General features: G+C 41.9%; 2 protein-coding genes across 3 annotated transcripts; one reads left to right on the top strand and one right to left on the bottom strand.

Moving 5' to 3' along the window:
• The first annotated feature begins 1,207 nt into the window (after positions 1-1,207).
• Positions 1,208-14,045, top strand: gnai3 (guanine nucleotide binding protein (G protein), alpha inhibiting activity polypeptide 3). Of its 2 annotated transcripts, none has more exons than XM_071903251.2 (9): positions 1,208-1,811; positions 7,063-7,105; positions 7,625-7,766; positions 7,936-8,093; positions 9,578-9,706; positions 10,280-10,409; positions 10,602-10,755; positions 12,254-12,461; positions 12,782-14,045. In XM_071903251.2, the coding sequence occupies exons 1-8, from the start codon at positions 1,694-1,696 to the stop codon at positions 12,442-12,444; spliced, it is 1,065 nt and encodes a 354-aa protein (XP_071759352.1). In that variant the 5' UTR covers positions 1,208-1,693; the 3' UTR covers positions 12,445-12,461; positions 12,782-14,045. The 2 variants fall into 2 exon arrangements, with proteins under 2 accessions (XP_071759352.1, XP_071759349.1); XM_071903248.2 differs by having other exon boundaries at positions 12,777-14,045.
• Positions 14,046-14,981: 936 nt separating this feature from the next.
• On the bottom strand, positions 14,982-22,601 carry gnat2 (guanine nucleotide binding protein (G protein), alpha transducing activity polypeptide 2). Its single transcript, XM_071903259.2, has 9 exons — positions 22,496-22,601; positions 19,240-19,282; positions 18,266-18,407; positions 17,957-18,114; positions 17,259-17,387; positions 17,011-17,140; positions 16,765-16,918; positions 15,856-16,071; positions 14,982-15,329 (listed from the first exon to the last, which is right to left on the bottom strand). Exons 1-8 carry the CDS (start codon positions 22,599-22,601, stop codon positions 15,881-15,883), a joined length of 1,053 nt encoding a protein of 350 aa, XP_071759360.1. The 3' UTR covers positions 14,982-15,329; positions 15,856-15,880.
• Between the last annotated feature and the right edge of the window lie 1,015 nt (positions 22,602-23,616).

The raw sequence follows: 23,616 nt of genomic DNA, 5'->3' as shown, positions 1-23,616 counted from the left end.
CCAGTGTTATTTATTTTTTCACAAGGCTTGCTAGGTTTAAGTTCGAGTTCCTCTTTTATCACATGATTAATACACAGTTCAGCATATTGTATGCAGCTGCAATACACTTACTTGTAGTGGATTGTACTTGCCATGTGCATCAGGGGGAAACTTTGTTGTGAATTCCCAGATAAATAGATAAGATAGATAGTACATTTTATCATGGTTTTTTATTTTTATTTTTTTAATCAGAAATTGATCTATGATTCACCAAACATACATACATAACAAGTCTCTATCCTGTAACTTCATTCAAACCAGAAGAAGGAAGAGTTTCTGGAGAGTTAAACCGAATGCAATGCATACTGGGAAGTCTGCTAATAAACTAACAGTGCTGAGTTTAGTGAATGCTTTATAAGGTGTTCTTTCAACTCATAATTTTAAGTCATGAAGCTCATAACTAGCACTTTTAAGTTGAAATTGACAAACACATCTATATACATTGTGTGAATGGATAAAGATGAGTTGATTCACTAAACTGCACTATGAGTTTTTACAGTGTAGGCCTATGGTATTTTGAGGGGACAAAACATAAATTCGTGCTTAGAATATAGTTGATTTTTGTTCATATTGCTGGAAGTTTGCCTTACGATGATCATCGAAAGGAGGTCATGGTTCACCCACCTTTTTATTTACCGCCAAATCACTGGATATTATCATATCTAAGTTTCTAATTATGCGATCCTCACATCTCCCCCATGACCCAAAGTCGTCTAAAATGCACCAAATCAACATTTGACCATCTGAACCAAAGACATTTGTTGTTTGACTTTACCTGTTGTCATATCATATGATCGGATCGATGCCGCAATCAATTTCATAGCTGTAGTTGAGTGTGGGCTCCACTGGGGGCGCTCTCACACCACACAAAACTCCTGCAAAGACTCGACAGCCTGCAAATGAATGTGAAACTATGGTGAAAACTTGCAGATATATTTCTACAGCTTCGATTAAGTTACTGGAAATGTGCCCATTACCCGAAAGCCTGGGAGGAGTATTCAGCTTAGGCTTGCCTTCGGAAATATTCGTGTGCGCGGACGTGTGAACATAATTATGCCTCATCTGTATTTTAGAAGAGACTACATTTCCCATCAGGCCTAGGAAACATCAATTTTCCTTTTCAACGCCGTTTTCTTCTCTTGCATCTGGATCAGCTGTACATAACGCGCGACTGCGCAACAGCAACCTGGCTGATGGGGGAAAAAATCGGGGGATTTTTCTTGAGCATTTTTCTGTGAAAACGCTGGATGATTACCACCAGCGCCAATTTCTCACTCTTTCTACTGAAAGCTTTGCGGGGTTATTTTTCTTGCGGGGGTTTTGGATGGCTGTCGGTGACTCCACAACTACGGACAAGTTGGATATAACAATTCAAAATTCACCATATTAGGGAAGGTTTTATTTCGCTGCAAAGCAAAATTGATGAACTCGACAGACAGTCCTGTAACTACTGAAGCTGCGTGAGATCAACATCAACTCCCATGTGGGTCTAGTTGGCGAGACGAGCGTCCAGTGCCAACGCCTTTCCCTTCCCCGTGCCTGGCTGGGGAAGTTCACACACACACACACCGACCAAAGCCGCTTATTTCGCCAACTTAATGAGCAGTTCTGCCGAGACGACAAGCCGCAAGTAGAAGTTGATTTGAACGCGAAAATGGGCTGCACGATAAGCGCCGAGGACAAAGCTGCTGTGGAGAGGAGTAAAATGATTGATAAAAATCTACGGGAAGATGGAGAAAAGGCGTCCAGAGAAGTGAAACTGCTTTTACTTGGTAAGAGCACGGGCATGGATCCCTTCACACTCGCCATGACATAATTTTTTAATGCACGAAATCAGTTTCACAATGAGCAGTTGTTGGTGTGTGTTTTTGATCTTCACTTCACTACACACTCCTCCTCCTCCTCCTCTTGTTGGTTTAGGCTGCTGTGGATCATCATTTCTGAGCTGACCTTACTGGCAGAAGTGGGAGATAAAGTATTATTATTAGTAGTAATGGGAACCAAAGTACAAGTCCTTATGCCTCAGCCCATTTCTCTTCCTTTAGTAGTATCAGTTCTGCATTGTTGAAGGGCAGGGCATACAACAGGAGACCATTTACAATGTTCTCATTACATTGTAACATGCAGGCCAGTTTTACTCCGGTGTGTACAAAACTTTTCCAGCTTCAGAGAACATAAGTTTCCCCTATACATACTGCCGGCTCTTGTCAAGAACTTAAAAGGCCTAGTCACTAGGAAAATAAGAAAGAAATGCTTTTATCCATAATCATTTTAACCAGTAGTTTTGTTTGCCATTAGATTAAGGATTGGGCTCTTGAAGTTGATTTTCAGGTAGTTTTTATCACAGTGGACCAGGTGCATAAAGATGGTGGCCTCCTGGTTTGATGGCACAGCCCATTCCACAGTGCAAAGCATCCAGATTTCAGCTTCCAATCATGCCAGAACAGAATAACTGGGTATGTGCCAGTGGGATCAGATGACATCAGTCCAGGCAGGACGCACCATTTTTATGGGCCGTGCCGATTAGCAGGCGCTCCTGTCTGAGCTTTGTTGACATTATCTGTCCCATATCATCAGGTCGGCCACCTGCTAGAGGTGAGCCAGTTTCTACTGTAAATAAAGCTACTCATCGAGCACTTCCAAGGAATAATTCACAGCAGAATGAGAAATTCAGTCATTATCTACTCACCCCTATGTTAATCGAAACTCCACTGAAGTTCCTTGTATCACCAAACACACAGCGGGTTCGGCCCTGTAGTTTCATCTCAGCCTTCTGCCAAACTCTTGAAGTTAACGGGTCTTTTTATAGCTCCAAACAAAGTATAAAATGGCCTTCAAACTTCTCCAAACAGCTTGTGCAGCATAATCATAGTGTTTTGTAGCCAAATGATTGCACCATGGGCCCAAAAGTCCAATATAGGCCTAGTCCAAATAGGCCTACTTAGACTCATCATAACTTATGATAGCCAGATGCCATGTTGCTCTCAGCCTTTTGGCTGGGACACTGTCAGCTTACATAACAATTCTCATATTAAGAAATAAATGCCCCTTGGGATGAAGACAATTAGAGTTCTCATTCCACTGATATTATTGGACTTGAGATTTAAGAGATGGGTGGACCAAAACCCCCTGTGGCAGGAAATGCACTCTGCACCGGTACAGAGTCACCAGAAGGTTTCACAATGTGGAGTTTCATGTAGGTGTTTCCATTTTGCTCATAACATGTAGGCTACATTTGTGATAGGAGAACAAGTAGGAAGTGTCAGTGTCAGGTCGGCCCCTTAGACGACATTTCCACATTGTAGAAACAGAAAATGAGGTGTTAGGCCAAGACAAATTCCCTTAAGATTTTCAGTGTATCATGTTGTGAAGTAGACAAAATTTTGGAATTCCACAGATAGATACAACCTTATTCTTCCACAGGAATCCCAAATAACTAATGTTTTTCAGATAGCAATGGTTAGTCACAATACCAGGAACCATTTCAGAATCTACCGTTAAGTTGTGTTGGGATGTGTTGATTGAGACTACCATGAAATACGGATAACATGATTTCCATGGTTTGCAAACCATTGTACCAGTAATTATTAGGGGTGTAACGGTACACAGAAGTCACGGTTCGGTTCACACCACGGTTTGGACGTCACGGTCCGGTACGAGTTCGGTACAACGGGAAAAAAGCAACAAAAAACCCCAAATGCATAAGGCTAGGTTTCTTTTCATTTATTTTGAACAGACAGTAGTGCAAGTTACAGTTTGTTCCACCTAGTGTCGTATAGTCCCCTCTGAGGTAGTTGGTACAGCCTGTAGTGTATTAAGCAGTAAAATGTAAAATGTAAACAGTGAACATACACTCTCACATAGGTCATATTTTTATGTAGGGCTGATAAAAAACAAAAGGCAATAAGTCACAATCGGCTACAAAACTGAAAAGCATCTAGAGGCTGCTTAAAAGCAGCGGGGATAAGTAGTTGGACTCCTGTTTTTTTTTGCCTAGCTCCGGTGATTGGCACATCTGGGTGATGCCGTCGAATATGCGTTAGCATGTTCGATGTGTTTCCGCACACATACCCTACAACTGTCGAACAACGCCGACACACCGTCCTCGTCCGATCCACCACTCGCTCTCCATTGCTGTCGTGGTTCACTGGGAACCCGAAATTTTCCCACACAGCTGATTTGAAAGAAGCAGGCGGGTCTTCTAGCTCCTGTAGCTTGAGCTACGCTTAGCATGGCATGTTGCTAACTGTTGTTGGCTTACAGCTGAAGGTTTCCGGGTGGAACTCGCTCTTGTGAAAGTTGGTTCCACATTACGTTCATCAGTCTTCGCACATACCGCGTATTCTCCGTAGGGCTGAATGCACCGAACCGTAACGTCCGTACCGTGACGGTTCGGGACGAATACACGTACCGTTACACCCCTAGTAATTATGCTTTGTGTACAGGGCAGGTATGGGATTCATTTATTCGTGGGATACTTTGTTTTGGATTTACAACTGCGATTGTTTACTGTTACTATTACTGTTTTCCAGCTTTTCTCCTTCTGTTTGTGTTCCCAATCACATTCCTGATAGGGGCATTTTCACTTTGCAAGGCAGCTTTCCCGTCAGGGACGAAGGAAGGCCCTTTATGTTAAAACTGATTTTCATGCACCTCGATCTAGAAGATATAGTTGAACAAAACCATGCCAGGAAATCTGCTTCCTAGCATTACTGAGCCACCAGAACACTTGACCGTGGGAGGACTTTGTCAGTGTTTCCACTTTTCTGTTCAGAGGCTGATGTGATATTACATGATTACAGCATTATTGCACAAGTACCATTTTGCTATTTTAGGTGGGTGAGTCCTGAGTGGAATGATTGGTGTGAAACCTGAAATAGATTTCGCATGAGATGAGGTAGATGTGGTTGCCATTGAAACAGTTCGGCGAGGGCACGGATGGATCCCACGTGAATGAACTCGCCGGCCGACTGATCTCTGCGGATTAACTGGAGGGTGATAAGAGTAGTGCAACAGTACAATGCAGGCCAAAAATCTCATTGTATGGAAACACTCATTTTCAAGGTCCGACCGCAGAGCTGAGGGGAAAGCGATTTTTCCAGGCACTGCCCTCCTCTCTTGTCTGTGTTGGAACAAGAGAGTTATAGGGGAAAAACAAAGCGGGGTTCAGCTGCTGTTCTTAATACAAAACCACAGCGCTGGAAAGCCGGAGCAGCCTTCCAATGAAAATGGCCTCCCGTTTGACCACGAATAGCGATCCATATAGAATCTCCATTCAAAATTCTTGCTAAATGAGGCTTGGTTTGGAGTCCGACTCCATGACGTTCCCCTAGATGGGTTTGGATGACTCTGTGAATGCCTGTGTAAAGTTGGTTTCTCCGCTGGCAGGAGGCCACGGTTGCTGCTCAGCCAAAAAATGCCATGAATGAGAGAACTGGTGACTGAGAAAGTTTAGGAAGGGGCTCACCGCAATGTGTCCTCGCCTGCCTGCCTGTGACTGGGCATAAATCTCTCTTGATAACTTAACCAAGGAACTCAAGGATTTAATTCTTGTCCAACAGCCATCTGAACATATTCTACTGTAAGCCACCTTGACAAAAATCATCTGTATTCATAACTGGCAGTGGGAATGTCAAATGCATTTCCTTATTTTGAACATATACTTCTTTAGAGACTTATTCCAGAAAACAGTAGCCATCCATATTTCAAATTCCAACGCTTGAAAACTTCTCCATCCTGTGGTTGCTGATAATTGCTGTGGTTGCATTAAGCAAAAGGCGGCTCCAGTGCCAGTGTAAACTCACCCCAGATGTTTATGGGAATTAATTTATTTCTGTTTATCTCAGTTTGATGTATAATGTTTCATGCGGATGCAGCTTCCACACCTCTTAAATTAGACTCCCAGGTTTGGCAAATGAGCCGTCTCTTCCTGACTGTACAGTTATGCTTTTTGGGTCAGAGAGCCAGTTGGGATGTGTGTGTGTGTGTGTGTGTGTGTGTGTGTGTGTGTGGGGTGTTTGCTTAGATTACTAACAGACACTGTGAATCATTCGTGGTGTTTTTGTGCCCCCTGTGCTCTCTAATGCCCAGAACAGCATGATATCTGCGATTGTCTCTCCAAGGGTAGTGGAAAAAATATTGGCTCAGCCAGCGGCATGACAACTGTTTCCTGTTTGGCTGATTGTGTTAGTAATAAAGGTTCCTCATAGTGAAATCAGTTTTTCCCTCCCCAATGTTTTTCACCGCTTATCTGTTTAATTAAAATACTCTTTAATGCAGAACTAAAACTATGTCTTCTCTTGAGGCTCGAAGATCATTTTCTCTAGTCGTCATTTTATCACTCGTCACAGATGGACGCTATCTAATGTTTCATAGCTGTCATTTCCTAAAAGAGCAGCCCGCTTCATTGGCGTCTGCCACTGTTCCTAGACTTCCCATGATGCCCTGCAGCTGTGCTTCAGCATCTCTCTGAGGCTCTAGCCGCTGGCGTACAAGGGGTTAGTTCCCTGGTTGCAGAATCTTCCACATGATACTGGTGTTCATGCGTCTTCCTATGGCCCACACACACACACACTGTGCTATAAATATGAACCAATGGGAGAGTTTTGATTCTTGAGGCAGAATTTACTTGCTCATACACCCGAACCCCTGGCTGGTGCATCAAATAGTTGCAACGCTGCTACATGCAAGGGAGGATTTCATGGCTGTACTCACTCACTGTGGCTCCACATAAATGTCTGCCACTACAATACATCACAAGGCTGCTTTATCTTGGTGTCTTGGTGCAAACATATGCACCACATTCAGCATGATGAAATGAGTTCAGAATAAGTTCAGCCATTATGAATAAGTGACTATATACTATATATGACACAGTATTTCTTCTTAGTCTTTTCTTTGAAGGGATTAAATGCTATTACTGGTATGAACATATAAGAATGAAGAGACGTGGACTAGTCTCTTGTAGTTTCTGTCATTCCTGGAATCGCTGCCTCATGTAACTGTTGTGACTCTTTTTTTCAGGTGCTGGGGAATCTGGGAAAAGCACAATAGTAAAGCAGATGAAGTAAGTTACAACTATCCTGGTAACAGCCCAAATGGCATTCTATCAAACTCAAACTCACTTGCCCACTGGAAACTTTGACACAATTTTTGTGATACATCGACAAAACACATACCCACTCTATTCCAACTGCAGCACTCTTGTCGGAGGTTAATGGTGCAGGAAGAATTGTGATTACAAACAGGGTTCATCTTTGTGGAAATGCTGTGGAAGCGGAGCAGGAGCCTCATTTTGCTCCGCTCAGGCAGAGGAGGAAGCACCCCTTTACATAACATGCTAAACAATGGCCACAGAGGCCAGCAGTAGCCTGGCAGGACCTGAATAGACTCCCCCGGATTCCCACATTAGGCATGCTGCATACTCACTGAAGCGCAAATTCCAACACTAATAACACTGCTGCATGAACATTTTCAAATCTCTAATTTGTTCCGCATTTATTAGAGACATTGTCACAGTGTTGCACAGTCTGATCGTGAACTCAAATCCAATTTGAATTTTGTTTGTTTCTGTTGCTTCTTTCAGAATCATTCATGAAGATGGATACTCAGAAGAGGAGTGCAAGCAGTACAAAGTGGTGGTGTACAGCAACACCATCCAGTCCATCATCGCCATCATCAGGGCAATGGGCCGGTTAAAGATAGAATTTGGGGATGCTGCTCGGGCGGTACGTTGACTCGACTCAGACTGCACTGAAACATGACATTCAGAGAGCCAAGTCTCAGTAGTTCTCAACAAGCTCAATGCTTGTTTACTTGCAGCTTTGCACAGCATCGTGAAATGAATCAGCATAAGAAAAACTGTACAGTGACAACAGGTATTGTCTTTGTTGCCAGGACGATGCCCGCCAGCTGTTTGCCCTGGCGAGCTCGGCGGAGGAGGGCGTGATGTCAGCAGAGCTGACCGGAGTGATTCGGAGGCTGTGGATGGATGACGGAGTTCAAGACTGCTTCAATCGATCCAGAGAGTACCAGCTTAATGACTCTGCCTCATAGTAAGGCCTCTGTTCCCTCGGTCACACTGGCCCTTGTGGGCTTGCCAACATCAGGCATGCTGAATGAATCAATTTACAGATGACCGCAGTGTGACCACATGTTGGGTTAAAAGCATAAATTAACCAGAAAAGCAGAAATTAAATTTTCTTCCATCAGGAAAAACAACACTGCAGAAATATCTTAAATCGGTTAATCTAATATTGAGTCTTTCATTTGTTTCCAAATCAACTTTTTCAATTCTTTTGAATCAAGTGTCATTTTCTTGATACTTGTGGAGTTATCTGACTTATTCTGCCTTGTTTCAACATATTGACACTTTCTGAAAAGTTCTGAAACAAGTGAAACTGCATTGGAAAGAAGTGGAATTATCTAATTTGTTTTAAGAAAACTAAAATTTTAAGACTCTGTGACTTATTAAGATGGACATTTTTGCAGAGACGTTAAGAACTGCATCATCCATTTTCAAGCTCTTGCTCTTAAATTGGCATAAGGAGTATGACAGTTTCCACTGTGTAAGTGTAAGAGCAGTTTTCCTCATTCATGTGTGTAACTTTTATACAGGAACAGCAGGGAGACAAGATGGGTCTTGCTCTTCAGGTTCTTGTGTCAGCTTGTTTTGAACATAGCAGTACAGCTGATGACATTCCTGAGAGCAGTGAGCGATGAAGATGAAACTGACAGTTGGAAAATGTCTGAGTTTCTGTCCATTTACAGCTGTTTCAGATATCAGTTAATAAAAAAAAATGTTTTTGTTACAGATTCTATTCAACCAGTGCTTAATATTTCTGGCAAAGTTAATTGAAAAATGCACCCAAAACTATTACTAAAATGTGCCAGGGTAGTATTACCCATTAGACCGAGATAAAGCCCAAGGTTTTGTGTTTCTGTAGCGTTTATGTCACACACGCCCTGAAAGAAAGTAGCTCAGTGTGAAGGACATGTTCTTTGTTTTGAAAACAGCAGACGTGTCGTGGCTGTAGGCGCACTTTGTTCACACTTGCAGACTAGAGCGACCAGTGAAGTTAGTTGGGGCTTACTCTCTGTTTTCACTCAACCCACAAGCAGCCAGTGTTTATCATCCATCAAAATATGAACCCATATTTAGTATCATTCTGCAGAGTCCTCAGCTATCTGTCTGTCTGCAGAACAAGTCCTCCAGTTCAACACACCTGATTGTACATAGAACATTTTACTGCATTGCAGTGTTTTTGTCTTTTTTGGAGGTGCAGTTATTTAGTCTTTGAGTTGCTTAGTTTTCCCTTGTGACATTTTTACCATGTGGTGTAAAAAAAAACAAAAAAAACAGCAGGATTTACTTTCAACAATGGGCACATCTGTCCTCATAGAGCACATATTGGGAGCTGCCTGCAGCTTCCACTTTGGGTCGTCTGTTATTTTTTTCCCGTGCGAACTTAAGCTGCAGTGTGTTGTGTATGCAGTGGCTCTTGGGTCATGCTCATGTATCCGTGTGTTTGTCCTTCAGCTACCTGAACGACTTGGAGAGGATCTCTCAGCAGAGCTACGTCCCCACTCAGCAGGATGTGCTGCGGACGCGTGTGAAGACCACTGGCATTGTAGAAACCCACTTCACCTTCAAAGAACTCTACTTCAAGTTAGTAGAGCGCACTTCTCTCTCGTATCCCTCCTGCAGAATGGTCTCGGCTGCCGGTGGGCCGACTGGAGTTAGTCATGCTGTTTGTTATCAAGCTTTACTAGAAGCCTGCCTGGGCTGGTTTATTGCTCAGCAGTTAGATATCCTCATTATAGACCTAATGGCTTCACACGAGACTTCATTCGATGAAAGTTAATGTGAGCAACACAGCGTTTCCTTTGATAGTCATTAGCTGACAATTGGAAACAGTTTTTTCATTATTTGCCAGCTAATGATTATTAAAGGAAGCGCTGATGTAGGAGCCCGTTGCGTTCTTTCATCTCCGTCTCCGTTAAATAGCTCAGTGTAGCTCCAGCTTGTGTCCGAGGGCCCCAGGTGGAGGCAGAGGCAGCTTAGACAAGCATGATATCACAGCGCTAACGATAACAGAGCGAGGTCAGCGGCTTGCTGTGTGTGTGTGTGTGTGTGTGTGTGGCTTTGTGAACTCTGCTTTTGCGCTGGATTTTGAGGCGGACACGTTGCATTAAAATGACCGCATCCCCAGTAATTGTGTGCATGCGTCTCTGTTTCCAGGATGTTTGATGTGGGGGGCCAGCGCTCAGAGAGGAAGAAGTGGATCCATTGTTTTGAGGGCGTCACTGCGATCATTTTCTGTGTAGCGCTCAGTGACTATGACCTTGTCTTGGCTGAGGATGAGGAAATGGTAAGGGATGAAGGTTTGGTGATGGATGCTGTGTTGGTTTTACTCTTTGTGGCTCAATTTGATTCCATATATAGGTGATATTGACTGTGTTAGGTCTTAATCTTGCAATATCTTCATGTATGGTTTGATTTTTAATTTTTTTTGTTTTGGATGGGTAAGGAGGTTAAGCGAGACTCTCTCCTCTTTCCTCAGAACCGCATGCATGAGAGCATGAAGCTTTTTGACTCCATCTGCAATAACAAGTGGTTCACAGACACCTCCATTATCCTCTTCCTCAACAAGAAGGACTTGTTTGAAGAGAAGATCAGCAGGAGTCCACTTACTATCTGCTACCCCGAGTATTCTGGTGAGACTCGCTGTAACCGACTATCGAGCTTGTGCTTTAGGAATTCAATGAAGTTTTTATGTGAGATGGTTAGCGTGTGTATGTGTGTGTGTCTTGGGTCCTTCACTGTTTTAATCAAAGGAAGTATTAAGATCCATTTACTGTATTTGAGCATTGATTTCTTGGAAATGCATAACGATTGCTCTGGATTTATTTTACTTGATTGAAAGATGAAAGCGAATGGGGCCTCATGCTGTTATCAGATACTGTAGTTTTTATTCTCTCTACAGCAAAAGACAGTTTTGTGGTTGCTGTCTGTGTAAAATGAGCTTTGAATATAAAATTCCTTCTCACCATTAAGTACAAAATCTCTTTATTATGCGCATACTTCAACTAGCGATATTTTTACTGCCCAGACAAAGGCTGTCATCTGTGTGGTTTGCTGTTGAGCTATTTTATCATATGTTGAATTTATTAACAAAGCCCGGTTCTGAATAGTCATGTTATTTATACCTGAATATATTCTCTATACAGCAAACCAGGAGCAGCCTAGTACACCAGTATTTAAAGTTCGTGGATAACCGTTTTGTCTTTGAATAATTTAGCCCATTTTTTGTTGCATGTCAGTTTTGGTAACCCAGGCCTTTCTAATGCTCATGATGGATTTTGACAGTTACACCTATTTTTAGATCTGAAACACAGGGGATTGTGTCACCTTATCCAACTTGTTAGCTAGCCTCGCTGAAGGTGTTTCCACACGGTAGTCGGGGTCAAGAATTCACAGGGGGTTCGTGGCAAAAATGCCCTTGAAAGTTCATAAAATGCCAATGAAACGAAAAATAAGGGGATTAGTATCCTTTTCTGCAAGTCACCCTGTTCACATTTTTTTTGTTGAGTTGTAATTCGTACGGACCTATCACCAGGCGAGTCTTTCCAGTGCATTTTGATCAGAAAACAACTGAGTATGCAGCCTGAACACTACGCAGCCAGCAGTAGAAGAAAATGCCGACACCACACAAACCACTGCGTCAACAAAAAATAACTAATATCGTTAAAAAAAAAAGTCGACTTGAGGAGTGGAAAATGGACAGAGAGTGGGGAAAACAGCATCATCCTCTTCTAAGGCTTGCTGTGAGTTTCCAGCAGTGGGAAAGAAGTTCAAATTAATCTTCGAGGAATGAATTGAGTGTTTATTTGCCAAAATGCAATGTAAACTTATTATTTCATAATTTGATCAAATTGCCCCCAAAAATGCCCTGACTGTAGTAAAAGCATTACTTTTCTGAAAAAGCCCATTTTGCGCGACATTATTCGTAGATTTTTCTGGCATCTCTGGTTTGCTTTGGCGTGTTTCACCCACATGGTTAAATATGAGATAACATGAGCTCTTTCATTCCAGAGAGGCTCAAAGGATTTTGTCACATTTGTAAATTATTCTCCTGTAGCTCATTTTCTCCTCTATCTACAATTCCTCCTCACTGTGGTTTTCTCTTTTTCTAACTGACCCTTTCCGCTGCAGGTGCTAGCACATACGAAGAGGCAGCAGCTTACATCCAGTGCCAGTTTGAGGACTTGAACAGACGAAAAGACACCAAGGAGATCTACACCCACTTCACCTGTGCCACGGACACCAAGAATGTGCAGTTTGTCTTTGACGCTGTCACCGACGTCATCATCAAGATCAACCTGAAGGAGTGTGGGCTGTACTGAAGCTCCGGGCCCTGCAGGTTAGCACACTCATTTTCAGCACAACGGCACTGCAGCTATTTCATCTTATTTAGATGACTGGTGAGATGTGGCAACACGGTAACGTTTTGAAAGCCAAAAGTTTACCGCGGCAGATTGTTGCACTGCTCCAGGGAACATGACTCATGTTCCTTGTGATTTTTAGTAACAAGCAGCTTATTGTTTGGTGAAGGTTACACTCAGTGATTGTTTAAAATGTATTTTGAGGGGCATTTATTCACAAATGAGTTGTCAGATCAGTTATTTACTGTATTTATGTATTATTTACTGTGTTAATGATTCTTGTTTTGCTGCAGTGTAGGTGTCAGGAGGAGAATCTGGACTCTGGGCCGGTATGTCTTGTCTGCAGTGGGCGAGTTGGAAAGTAGGTGTTGCTAAGGACTGAGATGGTGGCCATGCTGCATGCAGGACCTAAATTCTACAATTTGGGGACTTGTTACTATGATCACTTTTTTTTCTTATTAGATTTTACCATAGTCAATGCAGAGCATACTGGGGGGGGGGGGGGGGGTGAGTAGTGGGAAAGGCTTGTGAAACGATCACTGTGAGTTCATCCGGAGTCCTGTCGTATTTAAGGTCTTTGCATCAGTCGGGGGGCTGGCAGATAAAATCCCTCTGTCTTCTTTCAAATCCAGTTGTCACACCTTTAGATTGTCACAGTGCTACCGCACCAGGACCAAAACAAACTGCCTGTTTATCAAATCCATTACTGCATCGCAAAGTTTCACAGCTGATATGTAGATTTCGTTCACCTGTCTTTATGTTGCATCTTCTCTTAGCTGTAAGTCTGTATCACATTCCTTTTATTGAATATTTGCTCTTTTTTTTGCATTTGTTATATTTTATTTGAATTTTGGGTTGCACTTACATAGAATTTCCATCTATTGGACATGTGAATGCCATAACTTATGTATGGGAAAGGATTTTGTGTGAACCATTTTGATGTATATACTCTAACCAGTTGTGTCTGAGATTAGTAAGCAGGAGTCTCATGAATTCAGTAGTTTTCCTTGTTTAAACATGAGAGGTGCAACATAGCTGTGTACCTAGTTATTTTTATTTTAACTGGACCACTTTGTATTGAACAATATTTTTATACTTAAGACACATCACTGCAGCACCATTTGCAAGGTATTGTTAATGGAGAAGTGTGCTTGATCTGTGCTCATTCCATTGGACTTTGAAAGTGACTGATAATATTAACTGCATGAAAGTCAGTTCAGAGGCTCATTTTATCGGCGGTAATTTCTTAATCCGCCGGATATGGGGCGAAGAAATATAAACACACCAAAAATGACAAGTCAGATAGTAGTTTGATGTAGTCAGATAGTAGTTTGATGTAGTCAGATGCTGTATTATTGTCCTACGGCCCTAGCTGTGGTGTAATACTGTCATTTTGTAAGAAGCCTGCTACCAGTTTAATCTGGGTTAGATCAGTCACTTCCTCCACAGAGAGGTTATGGTAGCGAATATTCCTGAAGGGCAGGCAGAAGTTACATGTCTAGTTCACTTTGAATTTCTGCAGTTGTATTGTTCATTTTAACACCATTAAATGATGGCACAAAGCTGTCTTCTTCCTTCCTTTTTGTTCTGTTAAATGCCTAACCAAATACCAGAATGCCACCACTACTGGCCACAGCGCCACTCGACTGTATCCACTGTGAGGCTTTTGGTCTGCGCCTGCTGTAAGGTAAAGGCCCATAGACTCATGCAGATAGAGCAGGGAAAGAGGTCATGCAGAATAGAAATGTTGTCGACTTCTGTGACGTACCTTCGTGCTGCGGCTCGTCCCAGCAGCTGCTCCAGGCGCCGCAGCTCTCCGATACGTCTGCCTTTTATTGTCTTCTCTTGCATATTGCCTCTGTAACGCTGCCATTTCCCCTCTGACTTGAACAGGAAACTTAGATAACGGCAGCAATGTCACCAAAGAATGACAACCTCAGGCGTTGACAGCACTGTTTTCAGATTTCAATGTGCATTTTTCTCTGAATGACACTGTGATTCTGTAGCGAAGGCTCAGAGACACAAGTGAAGTTAATGCATCTTTATTTCATGCCTCTACATTTCATAAGAAAGGACAAACTCAGTAGATTTACAATCCCTTTTCATAATAAAGCATCATCCCTCTAGTGTTTCCCTCTCTCTCTCTTATATTCATATAGATTTATGAATTATGTCTTTCAAAATATAATGAACAATCTACTATTATGTACAAAGTTTCTCTACCATGTTTGACCCCTTAAATTTAGTGAATTGAAATACATTAACACTATATAGATTAGGATACATGTACAATTTGGTTTGTAATCTGGATACACTGTAAGCACTGGGAATATCTGTGATATCTGCTCAGCAACTTTTTACAGTTAAAATATCAAGACCACAGAGACTACTGTACTCAAAAACAAAAACAAGGTTGCAATGTTGCTATTCAGTATATTAATAGTTTCCCTTGGATTATTTTTATTAATTTGACAGGGCTTGGTTTCAATAGTAAATATAACCAACAAAGTCAGAAGTTACATCTTAGGAAGCAGTAAAGATCGACTGAGCAACTATCTCGACTTTTCTTCGTAGTGTTCGGCTCGTTCTTGCTGAAAGCTGAGTGTCCACAAGGATACGGTGACTCGATAGTTGTTTTTTTTAAACCCAGCTGGACGTGCACTGTGTTGCGGGGATGTTCTGTCACGATGGTGATGTGCCAGGAGCAGTCGAGGACGGGGACTTGGCATGGAAGTGATGGCATTAACACAACAATTGGACAAACTGAGGCTCCTCTGCGCTCCATCAGTACACTTCTCAGTTAATGCCAATATGCGAGGTGAGGGGTTAAGGTAGGAAAGGAAGTTCTGCAATGTAGAACAAGATAAGAATTAAATCTTAAAGCATGTTTCCACTTCATGAATCTATCTAGTCGAGCACCTCAAGATACCCATCACTCCTTTATACATAAAACGCTTTGCTACACTCTATACATAAATGTTTTTGCTACACTCGTGGCTTCATGCAGACATTATTTACGGTTCAATATTTTTCAGACATTTAAAATGTAAAGTCAACTTGATCTGTAGCCTCGGGAGGCATTGATGGAGACATTTCATCAGAAAGCACACTACAGGGAATGCTTGATGCGTCTCATTATCCGCCTCATCCTCACTAGTCCCAAAGGGTCTAAATTGTCTGTGTGGTATGAGTTTGTGTTTGCTCATATTATGGCCAGAAATTGTTGCTTGGCAACACGGGGTGGCCAGATATGATACACTGTATGAGGTTTAAATTGAATTGCCAGGGGTCTGCCTCCCAATGACGGGCCACATCTGGACCTTATTACACTGTATCAACAAAGCCGCTGGGATTGATGTGGTCACTTCTCACCTTTTTTTTTTCACGCTGAAGCTGCTTAGAAAAGACCGCAATCCTTAAGGTTTTCTTTGATGATGATGTCTGTCACAGCGTTGAACACAATCTGGACGTTCTCTGTGTCTGTGGCACAGGTCAGGTGGGAGTAGATTTCTTTCACACCCTTCTTCATGTTCAGGTCCTGGAACTGCGTCTTGATGTAGTTGCTGGCATCCTCATATGTGTTGGGGCCTACGAGAAATTAGGGGTGTGAAGATGAGAGTGGCTTTAGTAACAGGGTTCAAAAGTTTAGTTTGAAAATACCCTACCTTCTTTACATTGAGACTTCTGCATGAGCATCACTGGATGTCGGTCAACTTAAATTTCATTACGTGCATAATAAAATTTCATTTAGGGGAAAGCTCTCAGGAATCTCAAGATTCCTTAGTTGATTAATTTAGTCTGTCTTTCATCTTGACAGAACAATTTGGTTCAGAGAAGAGGAGAGGATCACATGGAGGGCAATCTGAGCCTCCGCTCATTTCTGAAACGGTGCTCGCAAATTTTTCTACAAATTAGTTACCTCAGTCTGCAGTCTTTTGAATTCTAGTGCCGTTCACAAATTTGTTGCTTTTCACACATTTCCCTGTGACAGAACTGCTCTCATATTAACCGAGGCCCAATCATGACTGGGTGTCAGCAGCCTGTGACCCTCTCTCACCACATGATGGACTGACAGATGTCGCCTCATGCCCTTGCCATGCATCTAGCCTGAAATTCTCACCCCTCCATCAAAATTAGTCAGCAACTGCAGGAACTGTGACTGTCATCGCACAGCGCGCAGCAGGCATAATTCATGATCCATTAAGGCAGAATTTGTCCTAACAGGCACTCAGGCTTGATGGATCTGAAATGCTCTTAGCTGGCAGCGTCAGTTGGCCTTACCGTCATAGTCTGGGAAGCAGATACTCAGATGGACTTTCTTGATCTTATCTTGGAAGAGATCCTTCTTGTTGAGGAAAAGCACGATGGAGGTCGTTGCAAAGAATCTGTGGTTGCAGATACTGTTGAATAGATGGAGGGACTCGTGCATGCGGTTCTGGAAAGGTCAGAGAGGAACAGGGCAGGTGAGTGACTGACCTGTCTTTCTTTATAGGCTTTATGATTGGGGTAATTGGGGTCCCAACTCACCACTTCATCATCCTCTACCAGCACCATGTCGTATGCGCTGAGCGCTCCGCAAAAGATGATGCAGGTCACACCCTCGAAACAATGGATCCACTTCTTTCTCTCTGACCTCTGGCCGCCCACATCGAACATCCTGTTCATCAATGAGAGTCAAAAGAAGTCAATCAAGATGCGATAACGTTCAGTCAGTTTGCGGCCTAATCACTGTTATCAACTGTCAGAGTCGTGTGGTGCGCTCGCTGGCGACTAACCTGAAGTGCAACTCTTTGCAGGAGAACTGTTCTTCGATGATACCAGTTGTCTTGACTCGAGATCGCAGCACATCCTGCTCAGTGGGGAGATAGTCTGGCTTGCAGATTCTGTCCATTTCATTGAGGTAGCTGTGGATGGCAAAGTAGAAATCAAATCCAGTCTTTATCTATACATCAAGATGGAGCCCCTCACTTAAGCTCCTTAGTTGTTAAGCGGGAGTTGAGTCTTGTCATACTTTGTGACCCCAATACTAATCCCAATAGTAGACAGTAGGGCTGGGCAATATATCGTACAATATCGATATTGTGATATGAGGCTAGATATCGTCTGGGATTTAGGTTATCGTAATCGTACTATTGTGTTATAACTTAAATGTTACTTCTTCATGGTCTTAAAGGCTGCGTTACAGTAAAGTGATACAATATTCTGATTTTATTAGCCTGTTCTGGCTAAAATGAACAGTGATTGGCTTTACCTGCTCATCATATCCACATTACTTATTACTGATTACAAATTACTGATTACTAATGATCATTACTCAAATATCTTATGAAAGCACGAATACCCAGCCCCAAAATATTGTCTCGTTATCCATATCGAGGTATTCGATCTAAAATATTGTGATATTTGATTTTGTCAATATCGCCCAGCCCTAGCAGACAGGGTGTGTGACACGGAGGCCGTGTGGTTTACTCACTAGCCAGCAGAGTCGTTGAGTTGGTACTCAGCAGCTCTCTCGAAGCCGGCCTGCACACCAGAGTCTTTCCACAGCTTCTTGATGACGTCGGAGAGCTCGACAGGCATCGTGCCTTCCTCAATGGAGTCTGACAAGTTCTGCAGCTTCTGTGCATCCTCCTGTGGTCGCACACACACACACAGAACAAAAAAAAGAACAGCATCAGCACACTCACGGCATTTGCACTGCTAAATATTTCGATTTTATGTCCATCCAAAAGTTAAGCATGTCTAGTATGCATGTATAAATGTTTTTAGTGTACTATGAGACCTGTGCAGAGGGTCCACCAAAATCAACGCCCAGCAACTCCATGCCTCTGATGATAGCCAGAGCGGACTGCAAGATGTTGCCAAAGATGATTGCTCTGAACTCCATTTGTTCCTCTCTTGTGTAACCACCTTGATGCAGAATCCTTTACAGAGGGAAGAGAGTTGAGGGGGAAGCGAGTCAGTCGAGGACAAATCTTTGGTGGGTATGTCATATCGCTACTGATAACAGTAAAGTCTGGAAATAAGTTAATTCTCAATCAAACAAAATTATCATTTTCTCTCTTAAAATGAATAGACTACATGTACTAGGGTCAAGTAGAGTTTATGCTGAGGTCAGATGTCCACATATTACTTATAAAAAGCTAACTTCATGCCAAACTACATTACCATCTACTGGAACTACATAATCATTCAGTGTTTCCTCTGTCATTTTTATGCAGCTAGTTTTGTCCCAGTAGTGCAAATTTCTTTTTTTTATCTTAATAAAATCATTACTTCTGAGACATTTGGACTATACTTATTTCAGTTTTAGACTAAATTACAATGGTAAATTTAATTTCTCATGTTCTCCATCAGTGGTGGTGACTTCCTTGCTGTGGTGGCGCACCACTGCTAAATGAACACAGAGGGAACACTGTCACCTGCTCACAGTGCCACCCTGTGGTTTGTTAGTAATTTCATTCAGCTCTCACTGCCAGAGTGTAACTAACTGGACAAAGGCAAGTGCTGACAAATCAGTGCAAGCGGATGTTTGCCCCGTTGACCTTTGTAATTGGCTTCACTGCAAGTGAAACGGACAGAGATGCGGGGGAATTTTGGCCTGCTGTGTGTATTCCCTACCAGTGAGCTTAGAGGGATTTTCCGCTGCTTTGTGATTCCTCGCCACTGACATGTCGTGTACACCATTATTTTATTATTTTATCACATATTTTAGTCCAATCAGTTTGTCAGTTATACCCTTCTAGTTTTACTTACTTCATTTGTTTTACAATGGTGCTTTTCCCCGACTCACCAGCGCCTGGAAGAGAAGACAAAGATTATGATTTATTTATTTAATTGGGGCAGTGCATATTAATGTTAATATACGAGATTTAGCCACCAGGCAAATTTTCATCTGTTGTCCCTCAGCATGTTGTTATCACAGTTAAAATACATGTCACTGTTTAAAGAATCTACATAACACCGACACCATGTCCGCTGTGTTTCTGTCCAACATGCCATTGAATAGACACACACTGAAGACAACAAACATGGATTTCTAACATGATTACATTTTAAGTGACACCATTGGATGTACTGGACTGTAAGTGGCTGTATTGCTGGCTAGAGGAAAGAGGAAGCAGATCATGCTCAGGCCAGAGGGAATTCACCGCGTCACACAACCAAAGATGGATGTCCTGCACTCGCTGAAGCCACACTGAGCTCTATCCACAGGCTAATTGCTTGAGCCTTCAACACGTCACTCCTGTTATTGGCTCACTCCTGCCTAGAAACTATTATAGGTTTCTTTCCTGCTCGCAGTCAGTAACAAGTTTATTTTGTTCATTTGTCATAAAGTGGTAATGTGATAGCGTCAGGATTGGTTTTTGTCAGCTGTGATGATTTTTAGATTGCCTTTATTTTCTCTCTGTGAGTCATTCCTTCACACTGCTCGTTACTTGAATGTGCCTTTAGGCTTAGCACTGGCATTGAAAGTTTGAGAGTTGGGGAGCTCTACCAAAATAGACTTTTAGGCTGTTATATTGCAAAAGTAGATGTTTTCTTAAAATTTCCAATACATGTTTAAAGTGTTAATTTCCTTGATCTTCAGAGCTGATAATGCTGAAAATGCAAATCGTGTGACACCATCAAACTGAATTGCTTAATATGGTGAAAGTAAAATTCGTGGATAGATATGTTTACATATTAGACTTTTTTACTAGAATTTTTTTTCTTTCATAACTATGATATTTAGCGTGGGAAAGCGGCTGTTTCTTTAACCATCTTAGGAAATGCAGTTTGAGGATATCAAAGGATTGCATTTTTTTTGTTCTTGAGAGCCAGTTGCTCAAAACTCATAAAACAACTTTGAAAGGATTTTGGAAGTGTAGGAAAAACTCTACTACTACAACTTTCGGTGGAACTTCCCTTTAAGCAACTCCATTTAGTTTCTTTGGTATATCCCCCTTAATGGAGAATTCTTTGCAAAGGAGAAAGGGGTATTTTTTTCATGCAAATACCCAAGAAGTACCAGGATTTGGTACAGAAGAGCTTTAAAATATTGGAGACTTCTTCATATGACAGTTGGCTCTAGTGCAGTGGTTTTCAATCATGTGCCATTGAGGCCCAAGAGTATGCTGGTTTTCATTCCAGCTGGTTTCACTGGTTAGTCACCATTTGAATGAAAACCTGCAGACTCCTGGGCCTCGATGGCAAACCCTTTCCACCTGTCTATCAAAGCCCACAAGATGGCACCCTTCCTAGCTTTTCTGATCCAGTTCTAACTGACTTATCTCTGATACTCTTACTGGCTGCTGAGGGCTTGAAACTCCTCCACATATCTGATGGATGTAACTGTTAAATCTCAGAGTGTTTTGACATTTTTCTTACAGATTTTGAAAGAATAATGCAGTGTTAGGCCATGAAAATTCAGCCAGCCCTGCTTTTAGGTGAACTAGTTGACTGGGATTCAGTTTTTCTGGTAACTTGTAAATGCATTTATACATTAAATACTTGATTTCCAACACGTATCACCGGTGCCATTAAAAACAGACACAGCGCAGATGTTAAGGTCACTTTAGGAATGTATATAAAGCTATCTTATCCTGCATGGTGATTGTTTATTTACACTATAATACAATAAGAGTATTGCATTTCTCACATTCAGAGTACACACTGATGTTATGATAAACGTTGCTGTTGATGATGATAATGATGATGATGGTTTTGATGTTATGATGATGAATCACGCTTTAAACGTCATGTAATTTATGAGTTGAGGGACCAACAAAAGACTCGGCAAGTGGATCTGGACTAAACCGGTTAGCTAATCGGCTTGACATATCATCACTGCTCTGCCGTGATTCATTTAGACCGAAGGCTATGATCTTTTAAGTACCAACGTCCTTTCATTAGAATTGAAAAGTCATTCTTCATTTTGCAAGGCTGTCAACGTAGTCTAGGTAAATTTGAATAATTAACGTATTTGCCACCACAATTTCAAGTATAATTGGCAAATATAAAAAATATATATACTGACTATAATGTCTTTTTGTTTGAATCCTTTTAGGAAGTTGAACTTCAACAATGAGTGGACTATCTTTTCTTTTTCAAGGTTTTTACTTTTAAAAACAGATCTCCACAGTGGTAAAACCGCTCTGCCTACCTGTACAAGTCTAAGTCTGCAATATCTACTGTATATTCTACCTAACTTTAACATGAAATTGTTTGATATTGATAATGTTCAATGTTTTTTTGTTATTTCTTCAGGTGACTCTTCTGTTTTGCCTTAGAAAACACATCTTGCAGTCTGAGCTTCATCTCAGATTACTGTTAATCCTTTCTCTCTCTCTCTGCTGCCCTTACTCCATCTAATGCACAATGTCAATTTTGTTTCACAAGCTTAAACTATCCTCTCATCTTTCATGTTCTAATAAACTAATGGAGGAGTCTTATCCAGAGACAAATAATCTGTAAGGCCTCTAAATCCGGAGTATATATGGAGTATATTCCACATCTAACTAAGCAGTGAACAGATGTGCCAGTCCGGGTTTACACCTCCTCAGATGGCTCATGTCCAAGACTTGAGGAAAGCTCGGCAAATGAGCCCATAAAGTCCTGAGGGAAACATCCAGCATTAACCAGTGAATACACTTCAACACTTCTTCCATTGTGGCGAAGGTCTTTAACATCAATTAGCTCTCTTTTTGAACCATTCAACGTCTGGTTTAGCTGTCAGGGCTCAGTGAAAGCCGACTAAAAACATTTTCACACAACTGAGTCATGTTTTTTTACCTGTGCATTTATCCTTGAGTGACACCTGACTGATACTAGAGTACTCTTCTACTCTGCAGACCTGTACCTCCATAGAAAGTTTTGTACAATCAGAGTTGGAAAGTTACAAAGTTAAACCTGTAAAATACAGAATCTTTTGAAATTACAATCTGTGAATCTGAGGAGCTTGGCATCACTGCAGCCTGGGACTGAAGGTCCATATGTCACTTGGTGCCACAAGACTTTAGAGTCTACTTACCAAGCAGTAATAGCTTGACTGTTTTAGAATCCTTATCAGCATCTTCCTGGAGTTGTTTTTCCAACTCCTTAGATTTTTTATCTTCGGCGCTTGCTCCTGCACCCATGCTGTCTTCGTCCTCCTCAAAATCAAGATCCTCGAGAATGGAAATTTTGACGGTTCTCTCTGAGCAGCTACACAGAATCTGGACGCAGCACTAATCGTGCTGAAAGGCGATTTCAGAGCGGAAGGGGATTGGGAGGGAGGTGCTTGAGTCTTCTTGGCTTCTTAGACCTTTTTCGATTAGATGATCAGATGGGCACTGCTCAAGGGTCAACTCAATTCAGCAGCTCTGTCCAGCTCCAGGATCCACCCTTTAATTCCCTCTCCTTAAACCCCTGTCTTAGGAGGTGCCTCTTCCTGATTGGCCAATCAATCCAATTAGCCTAGTGATGGCAACAGTCAATGATGTAAAAAGGGAAAATGAAACACTCCCCATCGGTAGATCAGAGATTTTCAAGACCACAATATCAAGGTGTTTTTCCCATGTCTGGAATTTATTGATTGGGTTTGTGTATGTGTGCATATATGTGTGCATATACAGTATATGTGTGTGTTAGCTCATGCACAACTATGGTGCAGTTGCATTGGAAAACAATTCACATTCCCAACCCACACCTCACTCCCATTGGACTCTTCAGTATTGTCCTCCTCTAAGTGGCAGTCACATGGACGGAGCAGGGAGGGAAGCATTAAGGTCCCGTAAACTTCTTATGGTTAAGACGTTTAAATCCCAGGTGGTGTGGTTCCGGCTAAATAAAGCAACTGTCACTGTACCGTGGTGTTTAATGGGGTCTGAACATTAACACAACCTAAGTGTGTTTGCCAAGTTATTTCACTGATATCAGCCTGAATGGGGTTCAACATATTAATATTCAGATATTCTTACTGTGAGAGTAGAAGTTTGTAAGTGTTGTTTGTCTCATGTTACGTAAGTGTGTTGTGGCAGGATTGGAGCAGTTGATCTGTGAACAGGTCAATCTTGTAGGGTTATAGATGGAGGTCAGTGGGCCTTGTGTTCAGGACTGTTACAGTACATTCCTGCTCCTGCAGACTGCTCTGTCAATTCGCACAATATAATG

This window comes from Centroberyx gerrardi, chromosome 14 (genome assembly GCF_048128805.1).
Source record: "Centroberyx gerrardi isolate f3 chromosome 14, fCenGer3.hap1.cur.20231027, whole genome shotgun sequence".
Taxonomy (NCBI): Eukaryota; Metazoa; Chordata; class Actinopteri; order Beryciformes; family Berycidae; genus Centroberyx; species Centroberyx gerrardi.
Note: the sequence above shows the minus strand (reverse complement) of the source record. Positions and strands in the feature narration are given on the sequence as shown.